The 15,727-nt window shown below is 46.4% G+C and overlaps 1 protein-coding gene across 4 annotated transcripts in view; it reads right to left on the reverse strand.

Moving 5' to 3' along the window:
• Nucleotides 1–15,727, reverse strand: part of LOC119180943 (KICSTOR complex protein SZT2-like) — a 290,449-nt gene that overhangs the window by 71,702 nt on the left and 203,020 nt on the right. For all 4 annotated transcript variants that reach the window (XM_075875777.1, XM_075875778.1, XM_075875776.1 and 1 more), the window contains 4 exons: nucleotides 12,166–12,290; nucleotides 9,157–9,321; nucleotides 7,034–7,127; nucleotides 3,541–3,717 (listed from right to left, as the gene is read on the reverse strand). In XM_075875777.1, coding sequence (XP_075731892.1) covers nucleotides 3,541–3,717; nucleotides 7,034–7,127; nucleotides 9,157–9,321; nucleotides 12,166–12,290 — 561 coding nt within the window. The remainder of the gene's footprint in view (nucleotides 1–3,540; nucleotides 3,718–7,033; nucleotides 7,128–9,156; nucleotides 9,322–12,165; nucleotides 12,291–15,727) is intronic.

Below are 15,727 nucleotides of genomic sequence, written 5' to 3' on the forward strand. Positions count from 1 at the left end.
GGTCGTTGTTGCCGCCAAGAAGGTCAGTCAAGGGCGATATGATGGAGGCGAAGTTGCGAATAAAACGACGAAAATATGAACATAAAGCGAGGAAGCTGCGAAGTTCTTTTAAGGTCTTCGGTTTAGGAAATTCGGCAAGGCACGGAGTTTCGTCGGATCCGGAAGAATGCCATCTCTAGATACAACATGGCCCAAAATTAGGAGTTTTCGAGCGCCGAAGCAGCACTTCTTCAAGTTGAGCTGTAGACCGGCGGAGGTGAGGCAAGTAAGCACTGTCTCGAGCCGCTGAAGATGCGTTGAAAAGTCGCTTGAAAATATCACGACATCGTCTAAATAACACAGACATGTCTGCCATTTCAGGCCACGGAGGATGTTGTCGATCATGCGCTCGAAAGTGGCAGGCGCATTGCAGAGCCCGAATGGCATGACGTTAATTCGTATAAGCCATCAGGGGTAACAAAAGCCGTCTTGGGGCGATCAGCCTCAGCCATGGGAACCTGCCAATAACCTGAACGCAGATCTAGTGACGAGAAGAACTTCGCGCCTTGTAAGCAGTCAAGGGCATCGTCTATGCGGGGTAGTGGGTAAACATCTTTGCGTGTGATCTTATTCAACCGGCGGTAGTTGACGCAGAATCTTATTGAGCCATCCTTTTTCTTGACTAGAACAACTGGGGATGCCCACGGGCTGTTAGAGGGCTCAATAACACCTCGCTTCAACATGTCGTCAACTTGTTCCGCGATTATGCGACGCTCAGATGCCGATACCCGATTCGGACGCTGACGTAAAGGAGTGTGAAGGCCAGTGTCGATTTCGTGAGATACTGTGGAAGCACGACCCAAAGTCGGTTGCTGGTGGTCGAAGCTGGCCCGGAAGCGCTCGAGGAGGGCGATGATGTCGGTGTGCTGCTGGGCCGTAAGGTTGGTGTCGATGCAGCGCGAAATTGCGTCGGTGAATGATGGGGAAGAGGATGACGCGCAGCAATCAACAGCGTCAGTAGGTAGCGTAGTCGAGTGGTCAGGAACTACACGTGCACTCGAGAGATCAATGTCATCAGCAAAGCCCAAGCACTCTCCGTACAGTAACTTGGAAGGCGAGGGAAACGGATTTGAAACATAAATTGCACTTGATGCCTCGTGAACATTCAGAACGGCGAAAGGAATCAGGAAGCACTTGCGGCGAACAGCGGTTTCAGAAGGCGTAAAAAGAACAGTTGAGCCACTAGAGACGTCACAGGAAAGCGGAACTAGGGCGGATGAGAACGGGGGTATCGAAGTGTCAGCGGCAACGAAAACTTTTGCAGGTGAAAGGGACGAGTCGAGTGAAGCAGCGTCGCATAACGGCGCGAATTCCACTTCGGCGCGAGTACAGTCGATGACGGCATGATGAGTGCAGAGAAAGTCCCAGCCTAATATAATGTCATGGGAACACTGCGGGAGCACTACAAACTCGACGACATAAATATCGTCAGCAATAGCGACACGTGCTGTGCATGCAGCAAAAGGGCGAATTCGTTGCTCGCTCGCAGTGCTCAAAAAGAAGTCGTGAAGAGGCATTGTGACTTTTTTTTAGTCGACGGCAAAGTTTTTCAGTCATTACAGACACTGCGGCGCCAGTATCGACTAATGCAAAAACAGGTATACCTTCAACGGAGACAGCAACGACGTTGGACGGCGAAAAACAAGGTCTTGTGGAGTTCGAAAGATCCGCAGTTCTTGCCCCCGGAACTGCGGCTCCTAGTTTTCCTCAGGGACAGGGCGAGGTCGACGTAGCATAGGGGAAAGAGAACGGCGTTGAGGTGAAGGCGACCGGTGTCTGTTGAAGTTCCGGTGAGGTGAAAATGTGTCCATGGTCACAGTCTCGCCAGATACAGCAGGCTCTGGTCGTTGTGGGAAAGCATAATTGTTGGGCCTGACATCGTCACGCAGGAAAAACTCACACCGTCGACAAAATCGTGCCACGTGCCCCGCAATTCCACAGGCGAAGCATATGGGGCGGCTGTATTGAGTGCGCCAAGGGTTCTGAAAGCGCGAAGGTGGTGGTCGGGAGAAGGGACGGACAGCCTGGTACATAGGCTCAGTCGGTACGACAAAGGAGCGCGTGGACGTAGGCGTTCGTGACAAATAAGCGTGGCCGTTTGCGACAAGTGGACGTCGGGTTCCGTTCAGTGCTTCGGCATAGGTCAATGGAGCAGCCACAGGTGGTGCGTGAGCTGCTGGTAGCGCCTCGGGCACTTGCTCCCAGACTACTCGCTGTATTGATGGCGCTAAAGTAGATGGGGCACCTTCGGAGGTATAAGGCATGAGGGACAACTGGCGTGCGACCTCCTCTCGTACAAATTGCTTGATCTCGAGAAGCAAAGTGTTGTGGTCTATAGTAGTGCCAGGCGACAATAAAGCGGAGATTGTTGCACATGGCGCGTTGGCACGACAAGTGGTGTCACGCTGTTTCCAGAGCTCAACATAGCTCTGACAAAGTTGGATCACTTCCGCTACCGTTTGCGGGATTTTGGCGACAAGCATCTGAAATGCGTCGTCAATCATGCCTTTCAAGATGTGTTTGATCTTCTCGGCTTCTGTCATGGCCGAGTTGACACGCCGGCAAAGGTCGACCACATCTTCGATATAACTGGTGTAATTCTCACCATTCTGCTGAGCCCTAGTACGCAAGCGCTGTTCGGCCCGTAGTTTGCGAAGCGCTGGACGGCCAAACAAGTCCGCGAACGCCGTTCGGAAGGCCGACCAGGTGGGGAGGTCTCTCTCGTGATTGCGGTACGACAGATTGGCTACGTCAGTCAAATAAAATTGGACGACAGTAAGCTTGTGCCCATCGTCCCACTTGTTGTACTTGCTCACCCGGTCGTATTCGTCGAGCCAGTCTTCCACGTCTTTGTCATCGGTTCCACTGAAGGTAGGCGGATCACGTTGCCGAAAGGAGTTGAGACAGACAGGAGCTGCAGTAGTTGGAGCCGAGGCTGATCGTCGTTCGTGGACATTGTAGCAACTGGAGGCAACGTACGGTTTCACAATTCCAGGATTAGGCGTTACCCCGCACCTCCACCAATTATAATGAGGCGTTTTAGACTGGCACTCTTTTATAAAACAGGAGAGCGGTCACGACACGTCAAGTGGTAATGGCGGAACCAGTCTGAGTACACAGCCAACCAAACGTCGTCTTCTTCACCGGCTGAGTCATACCCCCTGCCTTTCTGAGTAGCACTCATCTTCTTCACTACACTGCATTGAATACAATCGAACACAAGAGACATTGATGTAAGGGACAAATGGGTATAAAAGACACCAGTATGGCAATGTTGAAATAGTTGTTGATAAGAAAATGCAGACCTGATGCCCTGCTTATAAAAAACACCTCATATAAAAGACTAGAATCGGTGTCTCGTGCATGTCTCTTACAAAGGGGTTCAACTGTAGTAACACGGCCCAAGAGACTTGACTATTGCTGAACAATCCAGTGGCACTAATTTAAACTTACAACGTCGTCGCCCCGAAGAAACCAAAGAACACAGGAATTAGTTCTCACCAGGCGTGCCGTCAGCACCAGCATCACCAACCTCTTCCCGAGAAAGAAACGACACTTCCTGGTACTCGGTGGGCGGCTCGGTGCCACTGAAGGCACCCACCTTAGGCAGTGGGCTGTTCAGGAACTGCACTGGCCGTCCCTGGGCATCCACCACGGACAGTATGATGCAGGCAATCCCTGTGTGGTGGAAAAAATCAAAGAAGAACATTAAAAAAGGAAAAAAAAATATTGTGAAGCTGTCAGCATAAAAAATGCAGCTGTTCGTGCATGAGAAATGCAACTGCAAAGAATAGACGCTGTAACTGAAGGTACTATTCGTAAAAAAAAAAAATCTAAGCAACATGGTGCCTTGCCACTGCTTCTATGCAACTAAGGAGTAGTGCCAAAGAATCGAAATAATAATAGTAAAGATACCGATGAACTAAAAAAATGGCTCAATGAAACGGTACAGTAAAAAGAGAAGCTAAAAGATCCATCAAAAGTAATAGTAACATTTGTTGGATGTTAATGAGCATCAAGCTCCTGCTTGACATGCCACAACTCCACTCAACCCACTAAAAAAAATGACATAGGAACAGGCAGGGATAATATTTCTTCAAGGAACTGAGGTAAACTCACCGCACAAGGTTACTGAGTGAATTCTTATTCTTAGTTCTTGTTTTCTTTTGCAAGAAGAGTGACTGGAGAGACATGGTCAAGCTCCCCGATCGCAACACTTTGATGCATGTAAACAGGGTCAAAATAAGTAAAATACACTTGATCCTGCTACCGTATTTACTCGCATAATCATCGCACTTTTTTTGCCGAAAAACCAATGAAAAGTTGGGGGGTGCGAGAATTATGCGGGGAAAACGTTCTACGAAAACGTACAGAGCGAAAAAGAAAACAAAGTGGCCGCAAATCGGGATTCTCACACCAGCAACTAACACCAAGCTTTAAGAAGCACTAATTAAAACTTACCTCAACAATAAAAGCAGAGGCTCAATAAAAGACAAGATTTGATTGAGACACAAAAAGTGGAAGCAAACAGTCGAGAATTAGAATACGATACGCACAGCTTGCGCACGTTGCGGGCATAGCGGTAGGGTTCGTCGCTCAACAGGAGCTCTCAAAAGCTAAGCGTGGGACGTCAGTATTGGGCTGATGGGTATTTAACAGAATTGTCCACAGTTTCCTTCTTAAGAAATAAAGTTTACCATCAATCCCAGTTTTAGGCACACGGCAGGCCCAATGCGTCTTAGTGGCTTTCAGCTGCCGTCACCAGTAGCGAACACAAAACTCTTAAACTCCGAAGGGCCTACCGGTGGCCCTGTTGCCGTTGTTTAGTGCATGATCTATAACTTGCAACTCGAAAGCAGCCGTGTAGCTTTAGTATCGCCTCATAACGTGACAAGATTATCGACACAACATACAAAACACGCCGCAACGCGCACTGGTCATTTCGGCTTGGCTTGGATTGAATCTCTGTGCAATAGTACGCTTGATGCTTAAGAGATGGCGCCAAATGACGTGCACTATCATCATCAATGGCTGGAAAGAGCAAAGGACATTATTGCAGCAGTTTTCGGGGGTGCGATAAATACTCGAGAAAAAAAGAAATCGTATTTTTGTTGGACGATGTGGGGGGTGCGAGAATTGTGCGAGTGCGAGGATTACGCGAGTAAGTACGGTGATAACGAGCCACCATATAACGAATTCCTCTATATAATGAAGCATGCTTGAGGCCTAAGAGATGGCGCCAGATGGCATGCGCTATCATCATGAGTGGTTGGAACAAGCAGACAACATTACTGCTGCAATTTTCGGGGGTGCGATAATATCTCGCGGGAAAAAAAATTGCATTCTTGCTGGGCGATGTAAGGGGTGCCAGAATTATGCAAGTGCGAGGATTACGCGAATAAATACAGTAATTACTATCACAATCAGAACTCAGTTTTTTACCACTAAGCATGTGTTTTGGGTTAGCTCTGCCTTCAGTTCCTTTTTCTGCAATTTGTGCATTTACTTTTTGAATATTAATACCGAGCCTGCATATAACGAAATCCTCTTTGTAACTAAATTTTCCGAGACTTTGTCAATTTCGCTATAACCACACTTAAAGGAGCACTGACATCAAGTATCAAGATCGAGCCCATCGTTCGATCGCATGGTATGCATAGGTCTTCTTGGCCAAATTTTAACGGCGTCCGTCGCGTGGTATTTATTTTAATTCGATGTCAAACAGCATGGAAAAGCTAAGAAGAAAAAACGGAGAATAGACTGCCCTGCGACATCAACACTAGTGCTACGTGTTCGGTGTGATACATTCCAGAAATACCATCCTGAATGATGATACGCTAGTAACAATGACATCGAAGATCTGAGTGTGTTTGGAGCCGACTCCCGGTCATGCCCTCACTAACAGCTCTCCTTTCTGTGTTGAAGCGTACGTGCGATTCATCGTGTCGCATTGATTGATTTGACATGTGCTTCACAGCGTGAGTACGATCATTCAGAGTGACAACACATGCCAAAATGTCGGGGAACCACTGCGCAGTGGAAACCTGCCCGTCGAGGCGCAGAAAAAGCAGAAGTTGCGTGGCGTTTCATGCCCTTTCCAAGCCACAAACCTCAAGGCAGCCAGTGGATTCACTTTGAATGCGCCAATGAACAGAGAGACTGGACGCCTGCGAAGAACAGCCGCATTCGCTTGCTTCACTTTGCGCCGTGCTGCTACAAGGTAAATTCTGTGTTGGTGAATCAGTTGGGTTTCACTGGCAGTACCAGCTGCCCCTTCTCAGGGTTGGGGCTAAAGGGAGAAAGAAACAATGAGTTGGCCCTACTTAACCTAGCCGGCATTAAAACATGGAGGGGCTCTAGTCTACATCATCAGAGAGACAGCTGTACTGACTGCATTGCGCTCCTAGCAGATGAAATACCAGTGTGCCTGACATCACCAGTTTTTGTGGAAGCAGCGTCAGCTGCGCAGCAGCCTCGACGTGGCCGCGAGGTAGCGCTGACAGCACTACAATTTGGCGGGCTTTCGACCCTTTTTGAACCACGTTCGATAGTGGATACATTAATCAATATTACAGATATTGATTCGTACCTCAGACGCGTTTTAGGTGGCGAATCACTACTAGGGGATCGATAGCTACTCGACGAAAAAATCTTGACATGAGTAAATTTGATGTCACTGCTCCTTCAACTGTTGATGTTCCAGAAAAACAAAGCGATTCTAAGAGATAAGCAACCGGTGAATTACAGATATCCCGAAAGCCAATGCTTGCACGAGAAGACTTGCCCCAACAAAGATGAGCCCCCCTGTAGAAACATATGCTCCGGCAACGTACCTTCCTCCAACAATTTTTCATGCTGCAATAAGGCATAACAAGCTCCTGAAAGCCTGAGCGCAAAAGTCCAGAAAGCGAAAGTTCCAAAACAAAGTCCCAAAACAGTCCCAAGACAAAGTGTCGAACAAAGTCTCAAACCGAAAATATACAATGCACTGTACCGTTGCTGGGAGTGCCCCTGGTCATGAATCGATTGAAGAGAAAGACGTCTTCGTCCTTGTGGCACAACGCATGTGCTGGGTGTTCCACATATGGCTGCAAGTACGCGTGCATTATCAAAGTTGGCGACATATGAGTGCCTCAAAAAATGAGCTGTACGTAAGCTATAATGATACCAATCATAAATGTGCTGCAAAATAAATAAATACATGCAACACAACCTACTATGCTCTGAGTAACACAAATGTGATGAATTGGCCAACATATAACCATGCCACTGCGTAACTGCCACCGCATTTACGCTGGTTTGCAGCTATACCCCAAAGTTATAGCACAAACCTACGACAAATGCCCTAAAGTGCTACAAACAAACAACATTAGGGGCACCATTTTTTTTTATGAAGTGAATAATTTTCTGAATGTGTACCATTGTTATTTGCATGGGCAGTCATCACCAGCAACAGTCAGATAATGTTTTTTTTCCTATGTCAACAGTGGATGAAACTGAGGATTAGATATAATAAATGAACAATGACGCAATAATGATGGCCCAACAAAGACACAAGGCAGGCAACAGAAAGAAAACAATAAGTGGGCATAGCAAATGATGTTCGGTCTTCTCACTGCTGTTGTAATTTTCTTTGAAAACAAGTTCAGTTGTAGACATCTTTTTTTTATTTATTTATTAATCAAAAATCCTGAAATGTGAACAACAAATCCCAGAATGTTCTAGTTTTTCTGGTAATAACTCAACAATACTGTCTCAGACCACTGCTGTATTTACTAACATAATCCTCGCGTTTTTCTTGGCAGGAAAACGATGCAAAGTTGGGGGTTGCGAGCATTACACGGGGAAAACTTTCCACGAAAACGTATAGAGCGAAAAAGAAAATGAAGTGGCCACAAATCGGGATTCTCACACCAGCAACTAACAGCAAGCTTATCTCAACTTACCATTAAAACTTACCTCAACAATAAAAGCACAAATTCAACACAAGGCCACATTTATTTGAGACACAAAAGGCACAAGCAAATAGTCAAGAATTAGAATACCGTATGCAAAGCTTGTGGGCGTTGCGGGTGTAGCGGTAGTTTTCGTCGCTCAACAGGAGCCCGCAAAACGTAAGCGCAGGACGTGCTGATGGCTTATGCTTACCTTTTGTGGGCTCCTGTTGAGCGACGAATGCTACTGCTACTCCGGAAATGCCCACAAGCTTTGCATACGATGGCCATTTAACAGAATCATTTGCAGCTGCCTTCTGACGAAATAAAGTTTACCCTCAATCTCGGTCTAAGGCACTCAAAGGCCCAACGCATCTTGGTGGCTTTCAGCTGGCGTCACCAGTAGCGAACACAAAACTCGTCGACTCGGAAGTTCCTATCGGCAGTCCTGCTGCCGTTCTTTAGTGCATGATCAATCCCTTTCAACTTGAAAGCAGCTGTGTAGCTTCCATATCGCCCCATAATGTAATAAGATTACCGACACAACATACAAAACATGTCGCAACACGCACTTTCCACTTTGGCTTGGCTTGGATTGAATTGGATTCAATCTCGGTGCAATAATAGTATGCTCTATGCTTAGGAGATGGCACCAGATGGCGTGCACTATCATCGTCAGTGGCTGTAACGAGCAGACGACATTATTGCAGCAATTTTCGGGGGTGTGATAATTACTCGAGGAAAAAAATAAATCGTATTTTTGTTGGGCGATGCGGGGGGTGCGAAAATTATGCGAGCGTGAGGATTACGCAAGTAAATACAGTAGCTATGTTTTTTGACGTTAAGCATACAGAAGAAATGAAAATACGCAATTCATTTAGCCATGAGCTGCTCACATTTCACTAGTCCATGACAGTGCAGTGCTCATGAATTGAAACAGGACAATTTAAGACTTGAGTAATTCACATACTTTCATTTTTACTGTCAGCAGTTCGGGTAATATCTGGGTATTTGCGACTAAATGCGGAGATTAGAGCCAACATTATATTTAGGATCCAGATTCGTCGCAACATGACAAGGCTTTCTCGAGCATATACTAGTCCTTACACTCAAAAATGTGTTGTCATGTGTGAAACCGTGAGTACTGTACACTTTTGTCTGGACAATGTCCCACAGCGCTCACCTTGAAATGGTTCTCTGGTTTTGGGTCAGTGTATTTCGGTGTTGGCAGGAAAGTGTGCAGGTCTTGGCGCAAGTATTCCATCAGTGCCTGGAGGTAGGGCAGCAGCTGGGCCTGAACGGTGCAGTACAGCTGCGTCGTGGGCTCCTTCTGAGGCTTTTGGATGAACTGCATAGTGCGGAAGGATGTGCTGTAAAATCTCGTTAACGTGAACTACAAAGGAGCTTGGAATGAATTTGTTCAAATAAGACGCAGTTCCGACAAAGATGATAAACAAGGGTGGTTCAAACATGACGAAGATCTTGAAATTCAAATTCATTGCTTCATGACGATGTGCTGGCAATGTAGCTTGGGTGCAAAATCCAGCGAGAACTTTGCTTTTCGTTCTCTTTGTTAATGACCAATAAATTTTTTTCTGCCAAATAAGTTTTAGTTTAGTCTTGATAGAGAAATCAATCTTTTACACCCATGCACCCAATATTGGTTTCTCAAAAAAAGAAAATGACAGCGAGTGAAAAAAAAAAAAAAAAACTTCCCAGGCTGGACAAAAACTCGGGATTCAAAGCCCTATGGCACAGTGGAAGGACAAAAACTGGAAATTCGTGACTTAATAAAGCGGTTGCTTGATTGACCCAACCTGGGGGCTGGCAGATCGCAGGCGAGGATGAAATAATGAGCAACTTCAGGCACAGAGACATTCATTAAACTCCAACTCTAGCAATTTTTCGAAGTCAATAAATCTCAATGAAATTCACTGGGTACATTCATTTGCACATTTGTGCCGTTCATGCCAAATTGCAGGCTTGAGAGTTTCGCAGATTCTTTTCAAATGAATTTTATAGCTTGTCTCCAAATGTTCACCTCACTTGCCTGAATTTAATGGCTACATTGTGTGTGTGACATTGATTTTTGCAAAGCGGGAAAGACAGAACTGATGTGCCACTGCAGCGTCTGCTTGTCTGCTATGGATTGTGTGGGCTGGGCACGCGCTTCCTTGGTTGAGCCTGCGATTTCCTTTTCCGTGTTGGTGTGCTTGTGATAGGTGGCAAGAGGCGTTGCACTGTGGTCCACACACGACTCACCATATATACACCATTACAGCGTGAGCGTTTTAGCCCATCACCGTAGGGACAAACTTCGACAGTCCGGACAGGCAGTGCCCTCTAGCGGCGTTATGCACAACCAGGCAGGTTCGGGCAAAGGATTACGCCATACCTGAAAAAGCACTGGGCTGGATTTTGGTGCTGGTATTGTGGTTTTCGGCTAATTAAAATTTATTTTCTAATCTGTTAAGCATACCGGGCGTGTGACAAGAGCGTCTCAGGAACATCAAGGCACCATTATCCTGGCATGGTAAAAAAAATCACCGGCGTTGACCTGTAAGGTAAGTCTGTATTCCTTAAGTCCACAAGATGAAGGACGGCTTGTGAACAATAAAATTGTTTTCCACAAGACTTCAAGCAGTGATTTTCCATGAATCTTCATTTCTACTGTAGGTTTCATGTCAGAGCTAATGAATGATGGTTCTTTGCTATCACGAACTTTTATCCACCTTGCAGGGCTACACGTGACTGATCTGCTAAACCAAGTAATAATGCGTAAGCATTTCACCAGACTAACTCAACTCACTGTCTCTCAGAGTTTAAAACGAAGCAGAAAAAGGTACAGTCAAACCTCAATATATCAAACACGGATATATCGAAATATTGCCTATATCGAACGGTTCCTATATCACGCGGGAAATCGCATTCATTATTGATTTTTTTATTTCGAACAAAGTTTGATATATAATGGATATATCGAACTCAGCCAGCCCAAACCACCCGCACTCCATTGACAGGCGGCGAGCTTTCCCTCATCTTCTCGAAAGTAGGGGTAGAGCGACGGGCGTTTACGAATGCTGCACACATCGATGGCGCCGAGAGCGCCACTTTAACGTAGCGACGTACGCGCACCGCAGCCTTGCAGTAGAGGTTCTTGAATGAGGAAAGTGAAGAGAAAAGCATGGAGCTGTTATTTTCTTTCAATACGAAGGCACCAACACGGCTTCGCGTGGGGGAAGGGGGAGTGGGAGGTAAAGACTGAGGAGGAAAGTATAGGAGAGAAAGGACGCAGACGACTGTCTCAGACGCGTCCTGCGCTGCCGCCGGGAAAGGGAAAGCAGTCAGGCGAGCCGGCATGGGCGCGCCGTGTGCGCGTTTTACACCCGGACTCACGCCACAGCCTTGCAGCTTGCAGTCATTGCAGTAAGTGTGAGTCTGGGACAAAGCTCTTTGGCGCCGCGTCTCCTTCCTATCTGACAACGGCACTCTATGGTGTCAACGGCACACTGCGCACTTGTTGCAAGCTCCTCCCCCGTAGCATCGGCAGGCATCGGTCGTTGTGCTCGCAGTGTTCGTGCATTCAGAGTTAGGCCTGTGGTGTGCGACTGGCCCAACTCCGAACAGCGTTGCTCGTGGATGTGGAGATTGTCGACGAAGCTACTGCTGAGCAGCCAAATGAAGACTCTGCCAAAGTGGATCCCGCAAGCGCTGATGGTGCCCCGCTCCCGACATCAGCTGAGGTCGTAGCTGCCTTGGCTTGTGCGCCGCCACTGCGGCGCGATTGAAGGCACAGGCCTATCACTTGTGGATCGCTGGACTATATTGAGGACGCAGTCGTCAAACACGCCATGGCCAACAAAAAGCAGGCTACTCTTTTTCAATATTTTAAACCAACACAATAAATACTATGTTTGAATTTTCAAGTGAGTATTTACTGCACCACGCTTGAACGGTTCGTTGGTTGTTTTCAGCAAGCTGTTGACGCATTTTTTTCGTGATTTTTTTTATATCGAATTCTGGATATATCAAACTATTTCGCGATCGCCGCGCCGTTTGATATATCGAGGTTCCACTGCACACGTAACAAGATGCAATGCTTGCCTGTCCCCACTTATCAGCAAACCTGGCAGAGCAAGAAAAAAACAGAAAATTTTACCAGACTACAAGAGTAATTGTAACTCTCGCATACCTGAACATCATCAATGGTGAGGTTGCACGCAGGGTTTCGAGCCAAGGTGGTCGTGAGGACTTCCAAGACTGCATCGTCCAAACGATTCTGCATGACCGAAACTAGTTCCTCCTTGATGGCAAAGCCTGCACAAAACATAAATTCGGATAAATCACCCGCACCTCATTGGCAACTCAGAGGACTCCTGACAGCAATGTGACTTTTTTACTGTAATTCGTAGCCGTGTTTCTAATAATTATGAAATTACATTGTAAATGCTTTAATGTTTTGTGTAATTAATGCATGCATTGTTACTGTGATAAATTTTAGCACCACTTCAAAACACTTGCCTAAAATTGGAAAAAACTAGTGCCCCACAATGAGGGAGCACCTGAAATCATGTGCTCGCAAGCTTAGGTGCGCTGAACACGCAGTTGTGAGAAGGGTTGCGAGAGAGGGCACGCTGTGCCCCTCCCGTAACCCTTTGCGCCCTGCAGCCTGGCTGAAGCTGAGATGCTCCGTTTCCCTCCTTACCCTTTTCTGGGGAGACTCCTCTCCAAAGCTCAGGATTGCACATTGCTTCCTGGGGGGGGCATCGTATTTTGACTTGAAGAGCCATCACTGGCACAGCTCAACCGAGTCTGGAGCTACCCAGCCGCCATCACCCCTTTCGCACCATCTGCCTCTTTCTGGGTGACATACTGCCCCAGGGCCCCCGAGTTCAAAGCCACGAGAGGTGAGTACAAGCAATATAGCTCTTTCTCTTTCTTGTGTTCTTTATGTTTTGATGCTTTTTCACACTGTCATGCAGACCTGATCTGATTTATTGATATGTGGGGTTTAACGTCCCAAAACCACGATATGATTATGAGACGCCTCAGTGGAGCGCTTTGGAAATTTCGACCACTGGGGGTTCTTTAACATGCACCCAAATCTGGGAACACGGGCCTACAGCATTTTCACCTCCATCGAAAATGCAGCTGCCGCAGTCGGGATTAGATCCCGCGACCTGCGCGTCGGCAGCCAAGTACCTTAGCCACTAAACCACCGCGGTGGGGCAGACGTGATCTGCCACTTCGTTTTTACCTGTCATTGTGTTGTGTGTTTGTGGTGCTTGATGCTAATACAGAGCGTCGAAGCAAAGAACTCGTCTCTGTTACCACCGACCTGAAACTAGCCGTGATCACAACTTAATATGAACCACGAGTTAGGGATCCAGCTCTGACTGATAGGGCTGCTGGATAGTGCTAGTAGCGAGTAACAAACTCTACGCTAGAGCGTGGTGCGATCCAAAGACTGGATAGTTTCCTATTCGTGGATCTGCTTGTTACATAGTAACCCCTATAACGTTTACCTTAAAACCCAATTAAAATATTTCAAAGGTAATTTTTATTAGTCATAGTCAGTCATAAGTGCCAATGCGTGCAGGACTATCAAACAACACAGGCGTCTTGACTTTCTAAATTTGGTTTGAGGGGCTCTTTAAAACCTGCAACAACACTCAATTGTTTTGTATTGTGGTTGCGTCAAACGCACAAACGATTGACGGAAAATAGGACCAGACACGAGGTGCATAGCTGGTGTACCGTCCTATTCTCCGTCAGTCGTTCGTGCATTTCGCTCAGTTCAACCACATTACAATGCCGCGCCAACTACCCCAAATTGATACTTTGCTAAACTTGGATGTCCCTTGTCTGCTGAATTTCACTTTTCCTGCGTAGCACGGCTCGCATCTCCTGGCATTCAGCGTTATCCCCATGGCGCAGACCTAAAATAGGGACTAAAACTCATTAACTGTGTAACTACAACATTGCATAACTGCTCTAAAAGAATGCTGAGCCGTGAAAACACCTATCCAGGGGAAATCCGCACTGCCGCGAAGCCCTCACAACAAAGTTAAATGAGCATATTACCCTCGCATTGATTCATAGTTTTTTAAGTTTAAAAGCTTGTTATACAACCAGTTTATATGCTGTAAGCATAGTAAACCTTAAAACATAACATAATTTACTGGTTATCACTTGCATTGTTGTGAAATTCAAATCCTCCTACTATACAAAGTTGTTTCTACTTCCTCTGAATGAAAAAAAAATAGCATTTGTACAGTCCTTGTTTCAATGCTTAAAAATATTGTGCAGGTTAGTTTGGTCATGACAAACATTCTCACTTTTCTTTATGATATGCGATACACTCAAGCCTCAATACATCGAACCCAGATATAATGAAATATTGGTTATAACAAAGTAAATGAAAAATAGTCTTTCAATAGACATAGTGTTAGGAATATACCTTAATAGCCACTTTTTGGATATAACAAACTTATTTTTGTCAGAGATGCAACTGTTATAATGATGTTTGAGTGTATGTAGTACAGTTAAACCCCCTTTATAAGAGGTATGCTCCAAGCAGCAATTCTTGTCTTTTATATGAGATGTGTCTTATAAGCAGGGTACCTTGCATGCATTTTCTCATGAACCAGTACTGTAATTACTCGAATCTACCGTGCACCTTTTTTCCGGTTAAGCGAGTTCATAAATCGCATGTGCGTTAGAATCGAGTACGAAAAAAAATGAATACCGTCATTATATTGCCATCGGCATTTCCAAAATGGCCGCTCCCTACGTGTGTCGGCGTGGCACGTCGGCCATTTCTGCTTATGTGTTTCCCATGTGCGGCACTTCGTATGTGTGCTGAGGAGTTCGTCATCTTGTAGTGCATTAGCATCGACGACATGGAAGGGCCAACTCCAAAAACTCGAGTGCACCACGATGCCACTTTTAAAAAAAAAGTCATTGCGTGTGCAGAAACGGACGGAAATCAGGCCGCATCGCGGTCGTTCGGAGTTTTCAAAACGTGCGTGCGGGACTGGCGGAAACAAAGGCAGAAGATTGTCGACAGCAAAGCTTCACGCAAAGGCTTCAGTGGACCACAGCAGGCTCGGTTACCACAAATTGAAGAGCTGCTCGGCGAGTATGTGCTTGAGCAGCGAGCGGCCCGGGACGACAGAACTGCTCCATGTGCGGGCTATGCAGTTAGCCTCGGCTAATGCGGAGCCAGTTTAAAGCGAGCAGGTGCTGGCTAACTAACCTTACGAAGAGGAAAGGCTTTTCCCTCCGAAGGCGGACGGGCATATGCGAAAAGTTTTGCGGAGGAGTTCGATGAAAAGCTTCACAGTTTTCAGAGGTTCATCCTAAACTTGCGGCACAACAACGGCTACCTGCTTGGGCAAATCGGGAATGCCGATTAGACGCCTGTTTACTTCGACATGCCTGGCACCACAACCGTCTAGAAGAAGGGGGCGAAGCAAGTTCGCGTGCTAACATCGGTCCACGGTAAAACTACAGTGACGGCAATGCTCTGTTACACGTCAGATGGGCACAAGCTTCGCCCGTACCTCATATTTAAATGAAATGCACTCCCGAAAGGAGTCGTTTTTTCGAATGGTATGATTGTGTGGGCCAACGAGAAAAATGGGTGCACGTTGCAATCGATGTCTTACTTTTTTTCTTCGTCGTGGAAACTGGGTGCGCGTTACAATCGAGGGCGCGGTAGAATCGAGTAAATACGGTATTTTACTGTAGGC

Source organism: Rhipicephalus microplus, chromosome 10, assembly GCF_043290135.1.
Source record: "Rhipicephalus microplus isolate Deutch F79 chromosome 10, USDA_Rmic, whole genome shotgun sequence".
Lineage (NCBI taxonomy): Eukaryota > Metazoa > Arthropoda > Arachnida > Ixodida > Ixodidae > Rhipicephalus > Rhipicephalus microplus.